The following is a 26,977-nucleotide window of genomic DNA, read 5'->3' as shown; positions in this document are numbered from 1 at the left end:
GACTCGTTTCTGTTGCTAATAACTTAGATGTTGCTCTCCCCTCCTCACTTAAATGCCCGACTGCATAGAATTCCTGCAAATACGGGTGGTCCATCTCTGCTGTGTCTGACTTGGGCAAACATGAAGGCCACACTTTGTTATTCTCTCTCGACCAATGTAGTGCTTCCTCTCCCATTTGACTTAATTTATATGCAGATATATGCAAAATTACTAATGACGTCCATCTAGCAAGTTTTCACATTTGGTGCAGCCACCTGCAACTTCACTCACAGAAAAGTTGACTACACTGAAGCAAGCATGTGGAAAACGCTAGTCAAGTACAGCGACTACACAATCGACTGACAGACTGGATACTGTGCAGTAATACTGTGCGGTTATACTGTGTGGTTATACTAATATGTCATTTGTTACTTTTGTTTTTCACACGTGTTTTGCCAAAGTGACTGTGGGAGCTGCTCAACACATCATGCATGGGGGACGACTCAATATTGTTGACTTGTTTTTGTGTGTATGGGAAGTCCAGTTTTGGAACCCCCCCCCCCCCCCCAGCCAGATTTCTCAACCCCGCCCCCACCTAAAATGAGTAAGCATCTAACCAGCTGCAGCTTCATCCTGCTATGCTTCCACCACTTGGCCCCAGGATCGGCCCAGCACTTATACATGGGATTTCACCTTTACATAAAAGTAGTGCAGGGTCTAGTTGCTCTTTAACCATCAGTGAAAGCCTCAATGGCACCGTGTCACTTTTTGCTCGTCACGTAAACATAGCCTCCCAAATTTCAAGCTCTTAAGTGGAATATGAAATACTGCTAAAAATGTGCAATTTTAGCTGGTAAAAAACACAATTCTACCATTTTCCATGAAATCAATATTTATAAGGTATTTGATCGTCATTTTAGACAGTTAATCAATGTGATGATGTTAAATGGCTACAAATCCAACGTCCCACTGACTGATAGGCTGAATCTTTAATCCATTTCATATTTAGAGAAATGCCAGGGCCTGAAGATTTACCTGTAACCTCTTCATTCACCAAAAGGACAAATATTTTTCTACTTTATTGATTCTTAGCAACACTATCCAATTAATATCTTGATGGCAAAACTTTATTTCCATAATTCTAAGTTTACATATAGAACAATTTTGTATTATTTTACAATGTAACAATATAAATTCTGGATACTTCACATAAACCATCAAAATTATGTGTTGTCTTGCGTCAGGTGGTTTTGTGACTAAAACTATGCATGTAACCCTGTATACCCAGCGTATACCTACAATCTGTACTTTCTATACACATTGTTGCTATGCGATTAAACAAAGCCCTCCACTTACATTAAGTGTCTGATGGCCCATCTAATCCCATCAGCTAGTCTGGTCCAAATGCTATTATCACAACCCAATGAAAAAAGATTTGTTGACTCCGTCGGTAGGTGATGCTGTGCGTTTCAAAAGCGGATTGAAGATTTGACATCTTTTTGTGCACCAAACCTAATTTACACAGTGACAGCTAGTCAGTGGTGTTAATGTCCCAACAAGGTTATGGTTAATTAAATTCTTGTCCCACACCAATAATCAATCACAGCTGTTAATATATTCACATTCCCTACATGCATACCAAGTAGACTTGGTAACACTCAAATGTGTCTTAAGCACTCAACTAAATAAGCACTTAAAAAACCCCATTATGGAAAGCATTTATTTTTTGTTTTAAAACAGGTTAAATTTTGCTATTTTTGTATCAGTCTGCAACTCGAGCTAAATAATGATCTCAACCAAAGCAGAATAAAATGGCAAAGATGGAATATTTACAGAAATTTCTCTCAAATGCTGAAAGTTTCTATATTACATACTACATTTTTATTCATTAAGAGTCATGGAAGCCAACTGTTGCTGCTAATGGAGAATTCACAGCCCAAAACTGAGGGGCTAAAACATCAGTTTGTGGTACAATATTTTTTGGGGGGGGGGGGGGGAAGTGTTCTACAAAGTGTGTATTCCAGAGCAAGCATCACCACCCATTGCTGGAATGTGTACAAGGTCAGCGTGTTCTTGACTTCCATGAAACAAAAATGTATATATAAACAAAAACAAAAAAAAGTATTGGGTATGAGATTTAAAGGTCATCATCCTCCATGTCCACATCCTTTTGCAACTCCTGCACCATTTTTTCTTCCATTTGTTTGGCTTTGCCTGTTGAAAAGAGATGAAACTGATGTTGAAAACCCATAAACTAACCAATCCAGAGGATAAACGTTGCATAATACTGAGCCTGACATGGTCAAAGACTTGCAAAATCTTATAGGCAAGCTGCAAAAGTAGAATATTCAACCTAATTTTCATGTACCTCTTACAAGAGGGAGGGAGGAAACAGAGAACAGGTTAGTTATCCTACCAGCATGTGGTGCTTTGATGAGGTGAATATTTTTCTTCACTTCGTTGATGACCTCTTCTTTCTCTAGTTGTTTGCCCTTCTTCAATCTAAAGGAAGGAAAAAAGTGATAGGAATGAGACCACAGGTAAAAACTTTACTATCACTATTCCCACCAACTTTCAAAACTTAGTAGTCTATACTAACTTTATAATACCATGAGCATATTTGTTGTCCTGACAAAATTGTCAAACCTTGATTTTTAATAGACATCCATTTTAGATGGCCAAGTTCTGAATTGTCTGTGTATTAGATTACATTCCTCCCATGTTTGCTGTGTTTTGCACTATGACTAATCAGAGTTACGGTAAGTCACTTTAAACATGACAAGCAAACTAGTCATGATAAGCTATCGATAATGACCATGCTCCATGTCTGGGGAAGCTTTTCTTTCTGAGATTTTAACATCACATAAAATATATTTTATTTTATTTTTCAGTGGTTTTCTGAAAATGCTAGCTAAAAAGGTAGTGTGTGTTAGACAAGTATTCTGTCATATTACTTAAGCCAATATCACAGCAACAGATAATGGGGTAGTTACAGGGAAACGACCTTGCATACTCATGCAGCTGGCCATTTTGCACCCAATTAACTCATTCTTTATAAAGCACCAACACCTAATTCTATTTGATGTTTTCCAGTAAAGACATAAAAACAATGCATAAAAAAGAGGAAGAGCACCATAATGGTCGGGTTGGAAATTGGAATAAACCTTCACCCCAATGTTAGGGTTGGAGAAAAACAGTTGAAACAACAGGGCAAAATGGGCCTCACTTACCTGTTCATGATAAATCTTGCCTGTCGTTTCTGTTTAATTTCTTCCACCTTCTTCATAGCAACCACTATACAAAATAGGAAAATAATCACTCATTATTCCTCTGTTCAACACTGAAACTACACCAATATCTGAAAAGAAACTATATGCAAAAAGTAGTAGAATCATTTATTACCGGTCTTGCCCCACAGCTCCCTCTGGTATTTAACAGGGATATTTCTGCGTTTCTCAAACTCCAAAGAGTTATCCTGGAAGAATATATTTTAAAAGTTAAGTGGGTACAAGGTGACTGTAAAGGCAGTAGGGGAAAGAACATAAACACCTCACATTAAACTCACCACTGTCAGCTCCTTTCCTGATGCTTTTCTGAATGCTTTTGTCCATCTGGTTTTTCTTGGATTACGCTTCTTCTTGAAGTTCTTATGGCACTTGGATTTGCAGAACCTAAAAACCTATTATTAAAACCACATAGAAAAACTTCATTAAAATATAAGAAATGCAAAGGGATTTAAAAAAAAATGTATGTAAGAAAACCATCTACCAGACAGGTAGATATTACACAGAGGTATAGTTGTTGTGACTGGCACGAAGATGTGACCCAAGCCTGTTAGACCTTCACCAAAAAACTGATACTACCTCATCAACAGCTAATATCCAGTTTCAACTGTATTTTATGTTCGGCGGTAGAAAACTGGCAATTACCAAATATCCCCACAGATGATGATGAGTTAAAACATAAATGATGGTTTTCAGAATTGCAGCTTTTAAGAGCTGGCTGACAAAAGTAAACCATTTGGAAATTTTCTTGTGGATGCCAGAAATGGCGTCAGAGTTGGAGAGCGAAATTCGAAATGAAAACGAGGACACAAGCGGGGTTGAAAATAAGAAAAGGAAGAACAAGACATCAAATTTCTCAAGCGACTCTACTCAGTCATTGATAACAAAGGAGACGTATCTCGTTGGGGTGACAGCTGCGACAAGAGAAGACGGGATTTTCAAGGACTCACATGATGTCGGACAGTTTATAGGGGAAAAACTTGGAGATGTATGATGGGTCAAGATAACTAGAAGTTCAGTAGTTAGCGTTGATTGTATTTCAAAGCATCAGAGATAAGAGCCCTTAAGATCAAGGTATTTAGAAGGTATCTCTGTGTGACTTGCTTTCCATCTCGGATTAAGAGCAAAGAAGAAAGGAGTGATAAGAGAAGAAGGGAGTGATAAATCACGTGCCACTGTCAGTAGAGTCATTTCGGGATGTTGCAGGTGTGTGAGGCAAGAAGAATGACTAGATTCTGTGAAGGGGAGAAGGACAGTAATTCTGCGTGTTTGACTTTTGAAGGGGAATCGCCAGAAAGAGTGTACCCTGATTATGTGTGTTACAGGGTGAGACCATATGAGAGCTCCTCTCCGACATTTTTGTTGTTAAGAATATGGACATGTGACTTCAAGGTCCTGCTTCTCACCTTTAAGGCTCTTAATAACCTAGCTCTTTCATATCTTTCTGAACTCCTTCATATCCACACGCCCTACCGCACTCTCAGATCCTCTTCTGCTCTCCAACTCACTACACCATTGGCCTGCTTGACTACCATGGGGTCTAGAGACTTCAGTCATTCTGCCCCCTGCCTATGGAACTCTCTCCCACAAGACATTCACAACACTGGCTCTCTTTCAACCTTCAAACCCCATCTCAAAACGTACCTTTTCAAACTGGCATATTCAGTCTAATCCACGCCTCATTGAGTTTTGTGCAGATGATGATTTTGTACTTATTTGTTGTATTAACTTTTTATTGTCTACCCTGCTTTGTTTTGATTTTATGCTGTCTGATACAGCGCTGCTTGTTTTGTTTTGAACTGTGTTCTGTAAGGTGTCCTTGAGTGCTCTGAAAGGCACCCACAAATAAATGCATTGTGTTGCTGCATTATGTAAAGGAGTCAGAGATGTGGGGAGGACGACTGCAATGATGAAGACTGTAAAGCTGAGAAAGCGCAAGCCAAGTGCCCGCACCGCAAGGGAAATCATGATACGGGATTGGCAGTGTCCAAAAAGAATTAAGGGAGAGAAAGTCAAGTCAATTTTATTTGTATAGCCCAATATCACAAATTACAAACTGAACAAAATGAGAGCAGAAATGAGACTGTTGTATGCTGAAGCTGCTGAGAGAATGGGGAGAAATAAAGAGATGGTGCAAGTGCAAAAAGGACGAATGGGAGCTGATCAGAATATTTGTATGGACAAGAAAAAGGTTTTTCGGATTCAGTGCCATTGACATGAATTGCGCTGCTGACATAAAGGGGAAGTGGTTATGGAACAAGATGGTGCTGGACGCTGCCGGGAGATACTCGAGTGTTTTTGACCAACCTGGGGAAGATCTCTAGAAGTTACACTGCGGGAAGGATTTGCATCAACCCAGGCTGGGTCTGGTTTATAGAATGGAGGTCGGGAACGGGATCACTCCGGGTGCACAATGTAAATAATCAGTACTGCGACTTTCTCATAGGTCACTAAGTGGCGGTAATGCAACATTTCTGATGCCAAACGCCAATAATAAGCAAAAAGAAGAAGAAAGTAAACCATCGGAGGGCGCTACACAACCGCAATCTGAAGGCTGCACACAGGCCCCTGTTAGGCTGGCAGCTGGGGTCTGGACCGTAACGTGATCAATTATAAAACACTTTCGATAATCACAACCGACACCCGAAACAGCCGATGGATTCAAACACTATCACGTCACACTAACACGTGTATCATACACCCGTTTACTTGACTCGTTAGACAGCACTACGCTGTCACGTCCCCACGTGGGACTCTTAGCACCTCCAATTAGCATTCGGCCAACAAAAAACCATTAAAACTGGAGAAATAATGAGGCTGCAGGAGCGGCGCCTTCAGCAGGGAGTGGGCCTACCTTACAGTCGTTCCTCACGAACATCATCCCGTGGCCGGGATACACCGGTCCCGAGCAGAAATAGCACTTTTCCACGCGCATTTTCGCGACCCGTGGATCAGCCTGGCAGGCGAAAACAGGGGCGCAGCTCTTCTTCGTCTACTTTGGGGAAAACAGTGAACGTACAGAGGTTATGCTGGCGACTTGCCGCCCCCTGCTGGTTGCTAATAATATATATATATATATATATATATATATATATATATATATATATATATATATATGTATATATGTATATATATACATATGTATATATGTATATATATATATATGTATGTCTGTGAATGTTCTGATTCATCCAGGTCATGGTTATCCAAAGGAATTGAATCAAGTGCAAGTATATAGATAAATACCAATTCCAATTGCACTTGATTCAATTCCTTTGGATATATATAGCTATGGACACGTGGAGAGGACAGTCCTATCATGGGAACCTCGTTTATTATTGCAAGGTTTATTACCCTACTGCCACACAGACTGATTTTTTTTAATTGTCATCAGACCCCCACCTACATATTCTATGTTCATTAATTCTGACGTTATGCTACATCTGAAATAAAAAAACAACTCTACTGATAAACTAACTGCTGAACGTGGCCTTACATTTATTATAGACAGAAGGCCATAATATCCCCTCAACTTGCATACCTCAAATGATATAACTGGTGTGCAACACTTACATTTGAAAATGGTTATCAAAGTGTCTGCCTTTCTTTTTGTCCTTCAAAGCATCTTTCTCCATATCTGTACTGTATGTTCGTCTTCTTATTTTGATGTCTTGTTAAAAAAAAATACACATAATTAAAAGAATCAGAAAAATGACATCCTTTTTGATACGTGGGGGTACAAAATTAAACCTGATTAAAGAAAAATTTAGTAGACCTTTTAGTTTATCATTTCCTTGAACATTTTGAAGAGCCAAACTATCTCTGGTGGATCAATTTAGGACTATTCTTTTGGCAGACATCACTTAGAGTACTATTGTAAGGGAAGGGATCCTTTTTATAACTCACCTTAAATCCTTTATCTGAACGTTTAAAGGAAATTCTGTATCTTACTATCGTAATGGTAGAAATCCCTTTTGTAACTCACAGTAATATTAATCCCTTTATTCTCTTTCATGCTCCCTCTCAGTCAGACACGCTGGAGCACAGCTACACACAAACAGTGCTGAAAGCAATGAAAGAAGCAGATTGTCAAACACATTGCATTTTATTACCTATTTATGGCCATCTTCAGAGTATCAGAGAGGTTTTTGGTTTTTTTTTTGGACATGTTTTGATACAGAAAATACCTGATCCTTGATGTTTTACTTGGGAGTAAGAGGTGTACAGTGGTACGCAAATGTAGATATAACAGAAATGCACAAGTTAAATAATAATAATAAAAGTCTACTTTCTATTTTCACAATTGGAGCCTGATTTCAGTGAGCAAAACGTTGTATCTGGATCCAGCCCGGGCTTACTTTATTGATGCGTACCACAGGCTAATATTTTACTACAAAACATCCTTATTAAATTAGGCAAATGTCACATTAAAATTGGAATTTTTTTTTGGCTTTTCTTTTTCTTTTTTTTTTATACAAAAACATCATGCTAGGAAAGAAACTCGGAATTAAAATCCCCAAAGTAATTTTAAACACTTTTTAGATGATAAAAACAATTTCAACCCTTGAAGCAAAAACAAAAAATCCCGACTAATCCTCATGTAAAAATGCCTTTTCAGCTGTGAAAACCCATGAAAATCATATCACATCAATATGCAAATATTTTTCCTTTTTAAAATGCAAACCAAAGAAAATCACTAAATAACAGAGACTTCAAGTTTCTTTGGTTAGGATTACATGTGTTTCAAAGTTATAAAAATTGATTACGTTGCTCTTCACACATGAGGGTTATCATTTTGATAGTCAGAATCCTTGTCTTCGTCACAACCCCACAGCTAATAAAATGGAAGGAAACATAACCCCCCCCCCCCCCGTGCAGCATTTTTGGTGAATAGTGATGAACGACTCTCTAAATTCAGAATCATCCTCATCATCCATCACTGGAAGAGTACACTGGATCTTTGGCCTGGTGCGAATAACATGTACCAGTCAACACCGAGGATCAGCTTAGGGAAAAAGCCATGCCCATGTGAGGAAGCAGACAACTCTTTGGATAATAGCATCGGTGCCACCGCTGAACTTAGCAATGATCCAGAAGGCAAGTGGAACACGAGTCAAGGAGACGCGCATTAAAGCTTTCAACAGAATAAAGCATTAGAAACATTTACATAGAGAAAAGCATTCATAGAACCGTTCTGAAGGAAATTTACATCATTGGCAAAAACATTTTGGCATACGCACTTCTAAATGAGAGCCAGTCTATATTTTTAGGATGTCTTTCGACATCTATTGAACTAGATCGAAGGGCTTTTCTTTGGGTACACGTCTTCCTGTCTTTGGATCTCCTCCTGTATAAAATTCAAAGCCCTTTCCATATTAAGGCCTTTAAAGCTTTGGGAATTTAGTGCAGTAGAAATGCCATAAGACACTAGTATGATATTACTCAAATCTGTCAGTGACATCTAATGCACTTATTCTTCTCACAACCTTCTTACACAAAACATGTGAAACATAAAAGCTCTTTTGACATTGCAAACACAATAACGCTACAACACAGGTAACATGACAGGGAGAAAAAAAATAAGTTTTGACCTTGTCCCCTGAGTCTGAGAAAATACTGCACCATGTACTGTAAAATGGAGGTAGTATTCTATATAAAATACTGAGGTAGGCAATAAGCAAAATAGGGTTGACAAAACCCTCTGCTTGAGTAAAAAGAAATTACATATAATGAAAATGTCTAAATATAAATTTCTGGCATTCTTTTGAACATTCATCATGGGGTGAGCTTTGGTTTAGGACAGACAATACCAAACACGCAGACAAAGGTAGCCAGTTTTAAAAGTTTGCAAAAGAGAAAAAAAAAATCAACATCCATCCAAAATCCTGAGGTAGGCCAGAAGCAGATGCCCATTTCCCATCATAATATTTCGCTTCCTGGTCCCTTGTGCCTCAGAAAATGACCTAGAGACGCTGTTCAGGAGCAAAGATGTTAAAGCAGACATAGCTTCGGCTGCTGGAGTGCAGGTCCCAGCCGGGTGGGGTCACGAGCCTGTTGGCAGGGATGTGAATTGGGCAGGATGAGACACTTCCACCACTGAGATGCAGCAGGGCTGCAAGACCAGGTTAGCATCTTGGGCTGGATACTGGAGGGGAGGGCTTGGTTTTTCTTCATTTTCCCTTTTTAAAGATGCCTTCAGCTCTTCCAACACGGGACTGTCATCTGGCCCAAAACACTGAGGTCTGGAGCTTTGGTTTGCAGAGGAATTGCTCATCTCCTCGTTGCTGTCTTCATTGGAGTAGTGTCCAGAGTCTCCCGTCTCTTGGCTACCTTCACTGGTGTGCGAGCTCTCTGAGTAAAGCGGCCCATAAATAATCTCCCGGGAGGAGGGATGGAGGGGCGCTGCACCCAGCCTTTCCTCATACCTCAGTACAGTTTTGCCAGTCTCATAAAAACAAGCTCTGTTCTCAACCTACAGACACCAAAACAGAGTCAGTTACACTGCACCACAGCATTTAATAAGAGTAAATATGAAAAGCCCACTGAATTCATTAACAACTCATTACATACTTCATCTTTATGTGGATTCTGTTTATTCCCCTTGAAGAACAGCCATCTCTTACTGTGGCTGCCATGGTTTACTGGGCCACAACTCCGTATCACTATATTTGGTCCACCCTAGAGCAATTGAGGAGATATAAATACACAAAGATATGCTGTGCATGGACATACCTGATAAAATAGTGTTAATAAATTGTTCATAACTGTGTCCCTTTAAATTATGCACTACTGTTAAACTGTAGATTCTCAGTATCCATGCACCAAAACATTGGTATCCCACAAATTTACTGAACTCAAGTAAGGTAAACTTAGGTAGTTCTTATTCTAATGACGATAATACCGAGAGTCTCCAGAAACTCAGCACAGCTATTATGCAGACCCACACCGGAGGTCACTATGTAAACTGGGTCTCACCTTTGAATCTATGAAGTGATCACTTATCACAGGCATCGGAGTCTCAGGAGCATGTTCACTGGGAAGGGACAAACTAGCGTGAGGACCTTCCCCATTCCCCACGCCAATGACTTTGGTACTCGCGGATTTTCTATTAGGCATAAAAAACGGATAAAACTGATGAAAAACCAGTAAAAAAAAAAAAAAATCTTTGGCAAATACCTAAAGTTAAGTGAAATTGTTATCCATCTTGAGTTTGAATAACTGTATACGGTACCTGGATCTGCCCTTGCTAATGAGGATCAAGGCACACATGACAATGCAGGACAAGGCAATGCACACACCCACAATGATCCCGCTCATGGACTTCTGGTCTATGTGGTACAGACCATCGGAAAACACTGGAAATCAGGGAGCATAATCATTCAGAGGAGAAATCGTTTCACGCCAGCTATAGCTATTCACGGATGTGTTAAGAAATAGAGGGGAGGTGACACTGGAGAAAGGCAGAAGGTAATGAGCTCCATACATTTAAATCCCACAATGGAGAGAGACCTTTGAGCTTCACTGCATTTTACTTGATTAATTCTATATTTGCACTTAAAGGTGCAATCGTTAAGATTTTGTATTATCTTACACTTGAAATGTGATGATGATGCGGTGATTCTGCTGGACATTTAATCAATATCAAAGTCCAACAGCGTTCCAATGTAGTTGGATGTAGGAGCCAGGGAAAAATAGACCTGTTTCAAGTTATTTTCATGGACTACAAACAAGGTGTAGCAGCCGTTTTAGCTCATGTGCCGTTAGCTCACCAGTAAATCGTCCACACCCTAATTCAACAGCAGCATACAGAGACTGGAGAGTGTCTCCAACTATGGTAAAGATGACAGCTCACATTATGGAACTTGATTCCACGGCCCAGATGGATAAAATAACAATTTATAAATGGAGAAATGTTACGGACTGCAGCTTTAAAGACATATTTGGATTCAGATAAAAGCCCGCAAATTCAATCAGTCAACCAAACTAGGCAGATTGAGGGTTATGTCATGTTTGCAGCAATTTCTAATACTGACCAGTTGTGTCCGAGAAGCTGTCAGAGTGTCTAGGACTCTTGCTACGGTGTGAGCCGCCACGCGGCAGTACCACCTCTGCTATGTCGGAGAAGGGTCCATCTCCAACCTGGTTGGAGGCAGATATCTTCACTAGGTAGATGTTACCAGGCTCCAACTTCTCCAGCAGCGCCATGGTATTGCTCCCTGCCCACCACATCAAATCAGAGAGCAGGTTTAAGAAACACAGTAAAATACATTAGGACTAAACTCAGCTCACTAAAAAGGGACGAATCTTCTTTCCCCAAAAGGTAGACCGTATTATTCCAAGCACAGGATACCTTATGCAAGACAGCCTTTGACCGACTATATTTATATATACACTATACTTAATAATATACTAAAACTTGTAATTTAGTGGAGGGATCACCAAATAATTGATAATTCAGGCTTTAAAACATCATATGATCATCATTATTTTGTTCCTAAGGTAACTGTTGCTTAGTTTCACTAAATACACCTTACTTGGTCTTTTTGGACCTTTTGTTTTTTGGGGGTAGCTCTAAAAAAAGTAGATAATGACAGCTGTATTTGTAAGAATGCCATTCACGAATGGCTTCTTTTTCTTTCTTTTTTTACCAGCTTTGGCTTCAGGGCTGCTGAGGTGTTAAATTAATCACTGAAACGAATGTATAGTGCTTCACTACACAATTTTGAACAACATTTCAAAAAACAACAAACAGCACAGAAAAATATGGGGCCAAAACTTATTGTGAGCCTTCTCAATATAAGGAATTTCCTTGATGATCCTACCAGATTGGGGCAGTATTGCTGGAATACTTGTTAGATGTTGTGGCCCACAAAAGTTACTCTGTGTAATGACTGCTTTGAGAGGTCCTTGTACAGAAGACTACTCACCCTCCCTTTGTATGATCTTCCAGCGTCCAGCCAGCCAGGCTCTCTGAGAGGCATACAGGATTGTATAGTGGGTCACCACCACATTAGGCTCCTCAGGCTCCCTCCAGGAGACCAGTGCAGTGTCATCCTCGATCAGGGTTATCCGCACTCCTGCCGGAGGCCGGCTGGGTGCTGCAGACAGAAAAAAAGCACATTTAAAATCAAAGGCATTGACAACATTCTCGTAATCATCAAATAGGCTGTCATTGAATTATAAGTTAGAAACAACATTAGAAATGGTCGAAACATAATCGTAATCACATGAAGCTACAATAATGTCCAGTGTATTACCTGCAACTAGGGTCCTTTGGCGAATTACAGAACTCCAGGGACTCGACATCTGGTCCACATGAAGACGAACCACAAACTCATAGCAAGTGTTGGCTTCCAGGTTCTGCACCATCACACTCTGCTTGGTTCTGTGGACAAACAGGTGTCAATGCACATGTTAAATCAGAAATACCACCTTTCATAGTTCTGCACTTTAGGCATTACACAAAGAGTCTGCAAGAACTCACAACAAGTGCAAGTAAAAGTAAACAATATGGGCGGCACGACGACAAATACACTAGTGTCTCAACACCGAGTTTCACAAATTGAGCTACGGTGCTGCCTCCAACTCGACCGGGAGTCGCAGCAGGAGAAATGTGTCAAAGTCATTGCAACTAGTGATTCTACTGGTGGTAGGCCGCCTGTACAGCCACAGGAGAAAAAGAGTGGGCCCCTGCATGCATAACAGTCCCACGCACAAACCTGCAGCTGGCAGGTAAAAAGAAGCTGAGTGACTCTGCACGTATTGGAGGGCTCATATAGCTAGTCTATAAGTAAGCGTTGTGCAATGGCAGCGCCACACAAGGGAATTGGACATATCAAAATCAAGAATGAAAACGGGGTTAAAAAAAGCAAACAACATCTCTGTGACCTTGGGATATCTATACATAATTAATGGATATGACAAATGATAGTTATGGAATTGAGAAAGTCAAGCACAAATTCACCCCCCCAACACACACACACACCCAATGACATGCTTTGCTCTCGCCAGGGATGATCAATGATGAGATGGGTGATGGAAGATTTTTTTTCATGGCGTTCCCAGCTTACGTTTGTAGGTAGCGTATGGCAGAGGCATTGTGTGAGCCCAGTGGAGTACAGCGGACTGTAAAGCGAACAGCCTTCCTGGAGATGAAAGCAGGAAGGCTCCAATTTAGGGACACTGCAGATGAACTGTTGGCCACGGATGTCACATGATCAGGAGGTGGAGGGGCTACTGCCAGGTGGTCTCTTGCTGCTAAATAAAAACATATGTAGCAAGATGAACATTTTAGCCACATCTATATATTTTGGATTAAGTGGTGTGAATTCAAATCTAAGCACTCCGACTTTGGGCATGACCGCTAAAGCCATGTACTTACACACACATCCAGGAGTACCGACTGTTTGGTCAACCTGATAGCCATCTCCCGCTTGACTGAAAGCAAGGAGCTTGATGTGATACTTCTTCCTTGGATCTGGAATGCAAATAATAAATTGCCATTTTTTTCTATTTATTTTCAATACCAAAACCTTATCTAGAGATTTGTCCCAGCAGTTTATATTGTTAACAATCTAATACATCACAAATCATTTTAAAAGCATCCCCACGATCCTGACAGCAGGACAAGTGGTTCGGATAATGGATGGATGGATGGATGGATGGATGGATACTTGTGGGCAGTTAAGTTGACAAGAAACAAATATAACTTCACATATATTTGTAGAAGAAAAAAGGCAGAGAACAATTTCACAATTAAGCTCCATAGGGCAACCGCTAGGTCAAAACCGGCCACCCCCCATTCACAGACAATGCATGGTCTCTCGAATCACCCTAGGCCCTCATCTATCATGTGTTGTCACTGCGTTGGGAGCAAAAGAAAGCATAGCCAGTGCACCGGACCGGTAACTAGGGTGACAAGATCAATGTGCCCCATGAAAATCAGGACTATCAAAAAACAACACTCTTTCTCCATCTTAGAACCGAAACAAGTGAAAACCTTTTACCACACGGTTGTGCTGTCTGGTACAACACAAACAGATGAGCAAAAACTGTGAAGGGGCCAACTGAGGTGGATGTGGAAGGAAGACTTATCCTTCCTGTGCGCTTATTCGACTTATATGAATAATCAAAGGACAGAGGAGGTCCTCCTCCTCGGCTAAAACAAGTGAAGAGGTAACAATCAATGAAGTAGGGTGGTACCTATCCATTTAGAAGCATGCAATTAAATTTTCTGTTTTCACTTTTGAAAAAAACCCACTGTTGCCACAGCTCCTAAATCAGGACCTTTTTTAGGGACCATTAAGATTTTTTTTATGCCTCCGGTGTGAAAGGTTAGCTTATGGGTATTGACCAGTAAATGCAGTATGTCCAGGCCTGTTGTGGGGGATGGGGCCAGGGGCCATGTTCAGCTGCTAGGATCCTGGGCCCATGGGACTAAGGGGGTTTGACTGGGGTCAACGGGTCAGGCCAAGATAGAACAGAAGGAATCCGGGCTCAGGACTGTGGGACAGGAGATGGGCCTCTTTGTTTCCCCTTTCAAATTCTTCCTATGGCCCCTGTGTCTTCCAGCCCTCAGCTTGAAGCAGAGAAGAACGGGCATGGTCAAATTCATATTTGAGTTCAGGGATGCTCTGGAAAACTGAGCTGCTTCCACCAGCTTGTGCCATACTAAACATAGACCCGAGACAGAGGCTGCTGCTTTTTTAGTAAGCTACAACTACAAACTGATTTATGCATTGCCAAATTCTAGCAATTAGATCTTCAATCAAATTAGAGCAAACTTTTTTTTTTTTAGAAAAATATACAAAGAATTTGTAACTGAAACAGGATAATGTATGGTTTCAGTATTGATCAATATGACAGTTGTCTATGTGGGCTCTGGTGTCCAGGGCATGGTGTCTTATTTACATAAACAGCACTGAGGACCTTTGGAGGCAGGGTCCTAATCCTGCCTGCTGTCTCACGATTAGAGGTCAGCGGCTCTGTCCTGCTCTGGCCAGTCACATGGGTCTTTGTTTGGGCACACCAGTGTCCAGCTAAAGGGGGAATAGTGGCTAGGGTCTGGCAGGGCGGACCAGGCTCTGGACACAACACAATGGCCAAAGGTAATTATGCAAGCCGGCTGATGGGAACAGTGGTGGGAGGGACATCTAGAACCTGACCTCTGACCCTGAGAGTCTGCACTCATACAATACCGCAGCCAGGCTGGTGAGGGCTGCTGTTTACAAAAGAAGGGTCAGCCCATATTGATTAGGGACAGAGGGCCAAAATGCAAATGCTCTATGTCACTGCCCACTGAAATAAATTAGACAAGGCAAAGGGGACCACTCTTGAAATAGGGGCCGATGGGTCGCGCTCTGTCATCTCAACAATCAAATGTCTGTACGGTAGAAAAGATCTAAATACTGTAAAGATTCTATTAGTATGGTCTGTCTGTCTGTCTGTCTATCTATCTATTGATCTATCTATCTATCTGACTTGTGGCAGTGTACATTTGGCTCTCCTTTTCACCGCCTCCTGATGCTGTAAGGTGCACCTACACGAAATGCACTTGAATTGACATGCACTCTTGGCTGTGATATGATTACCATTTAGTGCTCTATGATGCCTATTGGTAACAGTCGAGTTTATCTGCTAACTGCTGACTCTTTTGTAAGTCACGCTGGATAAAAATGTAGTACATGTAAAGGTTAATCTTTTAAGTTTTACCCTCAATCCAACATCATATAAGCATGAACTTGGATAGAGCATCACTCACCGAGGCCACCGATGGTATACTCTGAGGAATCGGACTTGAGCTGGATGGTGGGCTGCTCAGGTTGGCCCTCCTCATGATAACACAAGCGATAACCTTGAGCAAGTACAGATCTGGATGAGATTTGCCAGCGGGCCTTGATGGAGGTGCAGTTGAGAGGCTCCAGCTGAAGCAAAGGGGCTGATGGGACTGAGGAGACACAGCAAAAATCACAAGACTAAAACACACTCACAAATGGAGGGACATGAACATGTGATCACACAAACTTGGACACAAACACTGTTATAAAAGCCTCATTTGCAAGCTAATTTTCCACAGATCTGTAAATGCTCATAAACATATGTCTCTCGCCAGTAGAGTCGTCTGTGGGTGAATATTGTATAATGGTGACCTGATGTCATCTCCTGATTTTTCCCCCATTTGTGTGCCCATTTTCTAGTTCTACGCAGAAGATAGTAGCTATTATTCCCTAAATTATTTAACTCCCTTGTCAAGTAAACGTATTCCAAGATACGCTTAGATTTTTATTCTTCATTATCTAATGTCTGATGTGTTTTTGTGTAGACACCCCACCATGTCAGATTCGTTTATGTGCAAACTTACAGAGCTACTACACAGTCTCTGAGTGCTGAAATGCTTTCGGCCAGCTCTAGTGGTGTTACAGACATTTTGTCATTGTGAAAACATTATCCAAAAATTATCCCTCCTGTTAACATAAGAGGGTGGCTGTGTATAAATTCATATCACATTAAGCATTTGTTCAAATCGAACTGATTTTCTTCCTCTCGTTCTCATCAAGTCCGTTGAGGAAGGCTTTCCATTAGAGGGGGTTGCTTTAAACATAGAATTATGAAATATCTTACAAGTTTTAAGACAGTGGTTTAGGGTCTCTTCAGGAAGGAACTGTTATTATTTTGGTAAGACTGAGCATGTACATATAGTTTTAGTTTTATATATATGGTTTTACATGCTCCTAAAATTCAGAAATCTGGTCTTGGTGGACAAACAGCCTCCCCCTCCACAGCTATGAGAAGAGGCTATTCTTCCCCTCACACAGACGCCTGAGGCCCACTCTTTATGACCCGTGACTGAGGCTGCTCTAAAACCACTGACAGCGAAGGGCAAAGGTCCCTGGGTAAGCAACACAAAGACTGTGGGACAATACTCCCGGCACAAACTGTGGCCATGAGCTGGCCACTTTGTATAGGCACACAGGGAGCTTCTAAAAGAAGCAGAATAACTATGTGTCATAACAGTAAATAGTGGCAACTGATAGATTTTCCACCATATAATGCTGTATTTAGCATTTATCTGCTGTTTGCTTATGAGCCTAATAAAAAGTCTTGTCAAAACTCTTCTGAGAACTAATTTCATTTCATTTTCAACTTTGGAAAATGCTTTGTCAAATGAATCAGGCCAAACTGCTTGATGTAAAGCAGTACACAGGTGTGACTGTAAGCTAAGGAGCTATACAGGACTTCATATATCACCTGACTGAGAGTTAATTTGGCACATTTCTCACTGTTTCTGCAGTAGATTTACCTTTGCTGTTGGATGTCTTGGGTGTGCGATGTGAGGTCCATGCTGAGGGAACACACCAGCCCACACGGGTGGCTGCAGCCATGCGGAGCAGGTAGATGGTGTCAGGCTGCAGACCCTCCAGGAGATACTCAGTGCTGTTCTTGGCTAACTCCACAGAGGTAACTGCGTTGTCCGCAGCTGTTCGATAGGACAGCCTGTATGCAGAGACTCGGCCACGACTTAGCTTGGCTGGCAGCGGCTGCCAGCTCACCTGAATAGCTGTCGGACTGCTGCTGGTCAGACTCAGCTCTGGGGTACGCAGGGGCACTTCAGTAACAAAAAAAATAATGATAAAAAATACCACAGGTATAGTCAATACCCTAACAGTGGCAGATTCTGTCAGTTTTAACTCGCATTAGTTAGCATACAAGTTGCTATGTCCGACTCGTTTTCCACCATAATCTATAACAGCAACAGGGAACACATTTAAAATACTTTGAGAAAGGCATTTCTCTGGCCTTTATTCCTCCTCCAAACATTCTCTGTACACACATCAATCACATGTATGTTAACTTAACTACCGGAGTGATTTACTGCAAGGAATGCTGGAAGCCTCAGTGGTTTATGCTTACCATCCTCCAGAGTATGTTGACTGACTTGGTCTGACATACGACTAGCTCCCATTGGCATATAAGCCACAATGTAAAAGCTGTAGTTCCTCGCTGGCTCCAAATCGTCAATAATGTAACTGGTTGTGTCGTTGCCAATAACAACTTGGTACTCTTCATTGTTAAGACCTAACGTGCACAGATGAGGAGAAATAGATGAAGTTAAGATTCCCCCAAACAAGATGAAAGGATGTGTAGTATGCAACGTAAACATTCACTGTCTCTGGTAGCTTGATGCTTGGGCCTCTCCATGTCACCCAGCTCTTTCATAAACATGCATGTAATGCAAGGCAGAGCCACATTACTGCCTCCAGGTTTTCAAAGCAAATCCAATCAAACATCTAGAAATGGGAGCGCTTTGCTCTTAACAAATGCAAGTTTAATTTATCTCAGTTAGTGAACTCACTTTAGTGGCAGAACTCCTTAAAAATGTCCCAATACAAGTTTGCAACGTTGCAGGGGTTTTAAAACGCTCCCTTGTCCCTTTAACGGCAAGCAAAAGAGGGATTGGGGGACTGGACAATAGGCAGGCTAAGCCTGTTGTTGTAGATGTTGCCATTCTAAGTCCCCCTTGACCTCTGCTCCCTGTCGTACCAACAGATGGCCTTCACCAGAGAACGTTGACTAGACATCAGTTATATAGTTTGCTGGGATGGATTTTCATCATCGGGCATCTCTTCAAATCTTCAAAACTACTACACATTTCAATGGGACTATATATCCCCAATTTGATTTCTTTCAACTTGTCTCACCTTCAGCCTTCATATAATGGATGGAGTAGGCAATGACTTTGTCTGCATTGTAGAGAGGTCTCTCCCAGGCCAGTAAAATTGCTGAGCTGGAGATAGTTTCAGCGTGGATGTTTCTTGGCACACTGGGCCTGTCCTCTGACATGACAACGATAAGGCGTGCCAAGGACAACACAGAGCCCTGCTCACTCTCTGCCACACACTGATAGATAGCGTCATCCTCCGGAATAATCTGGGTGATCACCAATTTACTGCGATTCAATTGAATAAGAAAAAAAAGTACAGACAAATTAGTTTTGATCAGCATATTTCACTGTTATTGGACTTGAACAAGTGAAATTAATGATACATTACAAGAATTAGCTGTGAAATTTTTCTAAAAATGAGCCATCTCAGGGTAGGAATGTGTTGGGTCATACCTGTTGTACATCTTGATTCTGCCATTTAAGTGAACCTGTTCTCCATTTTTCAGCCAGCTGATTTGGGGTGGGGGCACTCCCTCTGCCTGGCACATAAACCGGGCAGTGCCAGCTCTTGGACGGGTCTGGCTCTCAGGCCTCTCAACAATGGACGGTGGCACTGAAACAGAGATGCGAGTGAAAAATCATGATGATATAAACTTATTCATGTTGGTTAGTATCCTATGAAAGACAAACACATTTTGCATCTTACTTCTAACACCCAGCTTTTCCTTAAGTCATACTCTGTCTTTTCTTTATAAAGTTACTCAACAGTTCTGAAAGGCCTCTTTCCTATCTCAAAATGTAAAATTATGCATCTTTGATGATAAAAACAATTATGATATACTAGACAGTATGGCTGCATGTGTTAGGCATCAAAATAACAGGTCAAAAGCTGCCATGAGAGTATTAATTGTGTCACTGGCCCTTTTATAACAAGTAGCAGGGCAAAGGGTGTAGACTGGCACCATATTAATCCGACATAAAATTAGCCTAAGAACTACAAAACCTGAACTTTTGTTGTTTACTGTATATTGCAGGAGCATGACAATAGATCTGACAGAGAAACGCTGACTCAGAAAACTGTGTGGTACTGTAGATAATGAATATTTTACCTAAAATAGTGAGATTGGCTGCAGCCACAGTGAAGTTGCGAGTGCCAGGGGTGGTGGCCCTGCAGAGGTAGACTCCGCTGTGCTGGGAATTCACATCAGTGATAACCAGGTTCCCACTACCCAGCACTCTGGCATTGTACACATCGATGGGCTTACTATCAGCGCGGCTCCAGGAGATGATAGGCTGTGGATTACCTGTGGCAAGGCACTCTAGCACCACTGTCTGATGAAGAGAAGCTGTGATATTTTGAGGTCCAGCAATGATTCTGGGCCTCTGAGGGGGTTTTGGGTGGGCACCTTCAAAAGAAAAAAAAATTAGATGAATGAATCCATAGTTCTCTATTGCCCACAGTCCATAGGTTTAACGTTGACCTGGCTACTGCCACAGTCTACATACCAAGCTTGACTGTCAGCCTTGCCTCTCTACTCTTCATGCGACTGCCGATATTGGTTGCCACACAGCGGTACTGTCCAGCATCTTCCAGTTGCACATTGTGGATCTGAAGGACTCCACTGGGCAAAACTGTAATTCTTTAAACACACAGAGGCAATATTAACCACCATATGAAACATTATATGTAAAATTTTCTAACCAAAGATAAGACGCTTGTAAGATGTATAAGATGACCACAGTCACAGGGCAGATACCTCTCTGTCTCAAGGGGTAATGTGCTTTGGTTGAGCTCCCAGGTGATGGACGCGGGGGGACTGGAGGTGACTGCACATAGGAAGCGAGCCACTGAACCCTCAGTCACCACCACAGGCACAGGATGCAACACAAATTGTGAAATACCTTGGGCAAAAAATGAAGCATGTTATCTAATGGAGGCCAGCAGTATGAAAAGAAGGAAAATCAAAACTTAACAACAAAACGTGTCCCATGTTGAGACGTTTATGAAATTGCTGGGCATTTATTACAGAACTGGGCCAGTGGTCGGATGAGATGTGTCCTTATGTAGAGAATGATTTATCAGGTATTTGTAATCCAAACAGACAATACTGCATTTATATTTAACATAATGTTACCCATGCAAAGACCTGATGGATCTTTAACTCATTCTGTGGGTGGAGTTAATCATCGTAAAGCTCCATGATCTTGTCTTTGTGCAGCTAAGCTATCAGGTCCACCACTGCTGACCAGCTGGTCCGATCAATGGATCAATGAGAGAATGACACTGAATGATGCATTGTTAAAGATAAACACCAATCAATTCACTTTCCCTGCATAATAAAAACTGCCATGAACCTTAAAGAGCATAAAAAACCCCACTGGTGAGATACAAAAAAGGTATACTATTTCTTGCAAGAAGTCATGGATGGCAAAGTTATGCCTTTTCCATACCATGTTGCACTTGTCAGTTATGTATTTTTGAAAATGCTATGTGAGCCCTTCTATGTAAGCAATAACTAGAGTTAAATCCTCAACATAACGCTGCTCACAGTATGCTGACTCATATTCTGGTAGGCGCATTCCGGGGATTTTTCAATGAGCGGCAAGATTCACCCAGATCTTCCTTTATCTCAAAAACACGTATATGACCAATAACCTTCATTCATTAACACAGAAAGCCTCCCCTCCTCACCAGCCGCAGGAGGAAAGTCAATATCATGTTAAAGGAAATCAATGGCTGGTTCTCCTGCTGAAACTCAACATTTAAATCTTGTGTCTCGGGAGGATTAACTTAAACAGCACTTCTTTGCATCGCGGCCCAATTGCTTCAACATTACACATATATATAAACCGGGAACCCTGCTCATATGAAGGGCAGTGGGGCTAGAATGTAAACCAGGCCTAGAAGTTGGGCTCCTTCGTGATCTACTTTTGAATGTCTCCTGTGAATATGGGCTCTGTAGCACTTTAAGTGTGACTGAAAAACAGGAAGGAAACTCTGTCTGGTCAGCTCCCAAGTTATACCCCTACACCTTTATGTTAGGACTACATCTGAAGAAGGACAAAAACATCAGCCATAATAACTGGGGTTGCCTAGAACACAAATGCATTTATTTACTTTTTTCAAAGTAAGCATGTATAACTATCATAAGACATGTTGACCAATCCTGCACACAGATTGCTGAGTAACATGAAAAGCCTTTAACGCCACATAAAGATTTTTTTAAGACACTGAAAGATTCACTCCCCACCCAGAGATTAAAGAAACCATCTTTACTCAAATCAGGATCAGTGATGAGGCTGGTGGGGGTGGTCAGCAACGATTGGTTGCCGTTATGGTCACCTCTGTTGTAAAGAGCTAATCAATAGTCAGGTCAAATGGCACAAAGCTTCACCTAAAGAGGTCAGAGTTCACCTCAGCCCCCTGTCCATCCATTGTCAGCCCAAACTAGAACCCCATCAACATCAGTTTGCCTATGTCTGCGTAACACAACCTGACTATTTGTATGCTGTACATAACTTATGTAAAATGGTAGTTTAAATTGAATACTATTGTAATCTCTGTAATTATGCGCTAATTTTCATAAAATTAGACATTCTTCAGACCCCCTTAAATCTTACACCTGTTAAACCAGAGATGCAGCCCACAAATTATTATGCATTCTTGTAAAATAGTACCTGTGTGATAACAAATTTTGCAGGGAGCAATCATTATTCCATAGAAATTCAAGGTCTATGCATTCACATGACAAAGTGGGCTTTTGACAAAAAGGCTCAACTTGACAATGCTACAGAGGGGGGAGTCAGTGAAAGGACCCATGGGCTGGGAAAAAGAACAGCCGTGCAACCAAACAGAAGCAGGCCGGTGACATCACACAAAGCCTTTCCCTGCTGACCTCTGACACCCAGGGCCTCTGGACAGAAGGGGAGCCCTGCGGAGACCCATCCTCCACCCTCGGTCTACAGCTGACCAAAACATTTTACCCTTTCACTGCCGCAGGCTGGCCCCCACAACCAAAATGATGTTGTGTGGCCTTTTAAGACAAAAAGTGATACAACTTTTATTAGTCATGTGTTAGTAAATGGACACCAATAAAAGAGTCAACTAAAAAGTCCCAGTGTGCCCCCTCACCGAAGTCTTTTTCAGTGAGTACATTTTGGATTTACTATATTTGCTGTTATTTGAAAAGGATGTCTGGTTCATGATGGCGTGGTTAATTTATTTTATTTGTTTTTTTTGGGAAACATAACTACCTCAAGTTAAGTGTGAGATAAAAATTTCTCTCCTATACCAAAGAGCCTTGACGGTTTCCATGACACTACCCAGGGCGAACCAAATGGAGAATTGTCTGTGGTGGATGAGGCCCACTCACTAGACATAGCTGTCCTGTCCACTGATGTGTGGACAAATGCGGGCCCTGAAAAACTGGCCTTTTCTTCAGGGGCAGTCAGAGACACGCCACACAAAGACTAAAAGGCAAATGGCCGATCAGAGTTTCTTCTGTGTAACTGCATAATCACAGAGCCACAGACAACAATGGCAACACAAGAGGACAAGGGGCTAATTTTAAAATCTTTACCACTATTTACAGAGTAATACATCAAGTCTATACATGTTAGTTACTTTTCCTCCAAAACCAAAAGGCAGATAAACAGAAATATCTCTTCGCTTTTACAGGATGTCCTAAACCATTTCCTAAAAATCAGCCTGTAACTGCACTGACAGATTTTTTGACTCAAGCATGGCCCACTTTGAACAACTCCCAAAGACACGAACAATACGACTTTGAAAGGTTCTTTCCTTGACAAACAGAGGAGGGGTGGAAAACATCTGCTTCCTATCTCAAGGGTCAAAAACCCATGAACCTGCCAACCTGATGCTCGCATGTGGAGACCACAACTTGGGCATCGCGAATAAATCCAAACTCAATTTGGGGGTTACCCTTTGGTTCACACCAAGGGTGCCTTCGGCTCATATACTCACTTGCGATAGTCAGATGTGATCTTTGGCTTAGTATGGCTCCATATTTGTTCTGGGAGAGGCACTGGTAGAATCCTTCATCGGAATCCTCTTCGTCATGCTTTACCTTTGGTATGTACAGGGAGCCGTTGGGCAGAAAGCTTACGTGCTCGCTCTCTGCCAGCCGAACTCCGTTCTTAAGCCACTCGATGGTGACTGGAGGCTGCCCATGAGCCTGGCAGTCCAAGACAGCCGGATCCTTTGGCAGCACAGTTACATCACTGGGCTCCGTGATGAAGGACAACTCACTGAAACAGAAAACACCTGGGGGGGGGGGGGGGGAGAGGACGGGTTCACGTGCTGGGCGCATGGCTTTCTGAGCGCGCTGAAAGGAAAACGACCGCTTTTCAATCCGGATCAAGCACGCAGCCTATGTCTCCTTATCTTCTACAGCAGCATTGATTAAGAACTGTCAAAAACTTTTTTTTTTTCACTTTGGGTTCAAACTTAACGTGGAAACGCGAGAAAAAAAAACAAACGGTGACATTTGGTGGCTTGGGTGAAATGACAGAACTATCGACCACCATAAATCACAAATAATCATGTACACCACGCAACACCACCGACCACCATCAATCACAAACCATCGTCTCTCCGCCGGCAAAGTGAAGGGGTGACGCACATATAACAGCGCACCGGCCGCCAGAGACCCCCCCCCCCCCCCTACGACTGTCAGTCAGCGGGGCTGCGCGGGGTGAGCGAGGCTCACCCGCGACCGGACTGACGCGTCTAATAACGGCGACACAAGTACCGGTTGAAAAAAGAGAAAGCGCAACTTACCTGACAGAGGGAAGGATAAAACAAAATACAGGCACCGCCGGAGGACTTTCATTTTACACTTCGCCATCTATAGCAGCGAAAATGACGCCGCTTGTCATTTTCACTACCGCGGACCGCAGGACTCCGCCGTGTCGCCCCCAGCTCCGCCGAGTCGTTAATAACGCCAGCGGTGCGACAACTCCACAGGGGTACGTCGACCCCTCCAGCCCCGCCTCCCCGCCTCCCCGCTCACCCCGCCCCGCCCCGCCCTCGGGCGCATGCGCAAACGGGTGAGCGACTTTATTGAAATTCACAACGGGCGCTCACTTTTATTTACAGCCCATGACCGCGTCCTCGACGAGGTGCGAAGTGCAACTTTTTACGATGAAACTTGTTTGGATGTTTTCATCGTATGTTGAGAACTGAATGTACAAGTGGATACGATTTAACCCGAAGTCCTGCAAATGCGAACCCCCCAAACTGTCAGGCCGAGAAGCTGAGCCCGCTTGTGATACTGAATTCAACGCAGCGGTGGCACGTTTTTTCCCCTCATGTGTGGCGCTTTTCCACAGCAGGCTGCAGAGCAAACAAGACATGCAGGGAAAACACTGGGGGCAGCTGATCTACCCACACAAGCCTTTCTTTCTTTCTTTCTTTCTTTCTTTCTTTCTTTCTTTCTTTCTTTCTTTCTTTCTTTCTTTCTTTCTTTTCTTTTATCCTTTTTCAGTGAAAACAGACAGATACAGTAAATGACAACAGACGACATTCTATATGCTTGTAGAAACTTGAATGAGGAAAAAGCAACTTATTAGGTAAAAATTGGAGAAACCTCAGCGAGAGCATGAGAAGAGGGACAGAAAAGGCACACGCACGCACGCACGCACACACACACACACACACACACACACACACAATTTGGTAATTATGAAGAGCTATTGATGGCTTTACGTTAGCTGCTTAATGAATTCAGATATTGATCCAACGACTGTGCCTTTTGACAATGACCTCGTCCCCCAGCCCTCATTCACAAGTAATACAATGGACTCCAGCTGTGAAATCCGCTGTGCCAAATCTGCAGCCCCGTCACCAAACAGGGGTAAACCGAGAGACATCTGATTTGAACACAACAAAACTGAACTTACAACTGAGCCCAGTTGTCTTAAAAACATCCCATGTGCGACAATATGTAGAAATGGTTGTGTAGAGATTTTGAGGGGTTATTCCCTGAAACGTTGCCTACACCTCCTCACTTCGATATGCAATCAAACGAGAAGGGGTGTGCGGTGTAATTATATATTGATTAGAGCTTACTATTGATTCAATCATCTAAGCCCTTAGAGCTGTAATTCAAGGCTCAAAACCAATGGTAAGGACACATTTTACTCATAATCTATTTATTTATTGTGATTCTCAGTGTGTATTATCAATAATTCTATATTCAGAGTTGATTTGAACTGCACTTAGCTTCTGTTCAGAGCAATACCAATGCTGTGTAGGTAAACAGTCTCATGTCCGTGTTAAAAAAGGAAATTTCTACATGGTTATTGACCATTTCAGCCGTCATAACAGATGCAAAATACTCTCATATTCAGTGTCTTCCTGTGCTCAAGTCTCAGTCATTGCTTAGATTACATTTAACATTTCTTGAAGTTTATGTGTGAGATTATACTTTGATGTTTTGCAGAATTATCAACCCATAACAAACAAAAAAAAAAGAAAGAAGGAAAACTTAAAAATTCTTGATTTTCTGTTTACAACCCTGATAATGTGGATGGCTGACTTTTTTTGGTCAAGGAAAACTACAATTTGATGTCATCGTCATAAAGCTCCATGGTTTTCAGAGAGAAAAGGTATCCCTGTAGCAGAATATACCATTGTGGTCCAAACCTAGATCTGGCTGAAGGCATGTGTTGCTCATTTTTAGTTCGTCCATAGCTTTTAACAGGGGAGTTGCTTACCACTGACATGCTGTATACATCTTACATTTCTGGCAAAGCCTGTCACTCAGTCTTGCCAAATGGCCCGGTGTGGATACTGAGAGTACCACAGGGTTCGACATGGCTAAAGGTCAGGCGTGGAGGCCATGATCAATAGGGTAAAGGTCATTAACATGTTATGAATATCACGAGGGCCTGGGAAAGCCGAGCAGAGGACCACTGGACTGAACCCTAATTGGTCAGGGCTTGTATCTTAGGACAGGCCACTCCCCAGTGACCTCGCGGGGCATCTGAAGAGCTGACGTGACCTCTGCCCCCATGCCAAGAAGATGATGGA

General features: G+C 42.0%; 2 protein-coding genes across 2 annotated transcripts; both read right to left on the bottom strand.

The window, feature by feature from the left end:
* Window positions 1-836: 836 nt before the first annotated feature.
* On the bottom strand, window positions 837-6,247 carry rsl24d1 (ribosomal L24 domain containing 1). Its single transcript, XM_056281922.1, has 6 exons — window positions 6,118-6,247; window positions 3,545-3,658; window positions 3,382-3,454; window positions 3,210-3,273; window positions 2,396-2,481; window positions 837-2,193 (listed from the first exon to the last, which is right to left on the bottom strand). Exons 1-6 carry the CDS (start codon window positions 6,196-6,198, stop codon window positions 2,117-2,119), a joined length of 495 nt encoding a protein of 164 aa, XP_056137897.1. The 5' UTR covers window positions 6,199-6,247; the 3' UTR covers window positions 837-2,116.
* Window positions 6,248-8,188: 1,941 nt separating this feature from the next.
* On the bottom strand, window positions 8,189-24,860 carry LOC130113671 (protogenin B-like). Its single transcript, XM_056281248.1, has 19 exons — window positions 24,725-24,860; window positions 23,909-24,208; window positions 20,682-20,826; window positions 20,431-20,564; window positions 20,034-20,330; window positions 19,378-19,537; window positions 18,962-19,209; window positions 18,174-18,338; window positions 17,563-17,868; window positions 16,024-16,209; window positions 13,645-13,740; window positions 13,334-13,520; window positions 12,521-12,648; window positions 12,191-12,361; window positions 11,297-11,479; window positions 10,495-10,618; window positions 10,239-10,368; window positions 9,834-9,941; window positions 8,189-9,735 (listed from the first exon to the last, which is right to left on the bottom strand). Exons 1-19 carry the CDS (start codon window positions 24,789-24,791, stop codon window positions 9,307-9,309), a joined length of 3,564 nt encoding a protein of 1,187 aa, XP_056137223.1. The 5' UTR covers window positions 24,792-24,860; the 3' UTR covers window positions 8,189-9,306.
* Between the last annotated feature and the right edge of the window lie 2,117 nt (window positions 24,861-26,977).

This window comes from Lampris incognitus, chromosome 6 (genome assembly GCF_029633865.1).
Source record: "Lampris incognitus isolate fLamInc1 chromosome 6, fLamInc1.hap2, whole genome shotgun sequence".
In the NCBI taxonomy this organism is placed as follows: Eukaryota; Metazoa; Chordata; class Actinopteri; order Lampriformes; family Lampridae; genus Lampris; species Lampris incognitus.
Note: the sequence above shows the minus strand (reverse complement) of the source record. Positions and strands in the feature narration are given on the sequence as shown.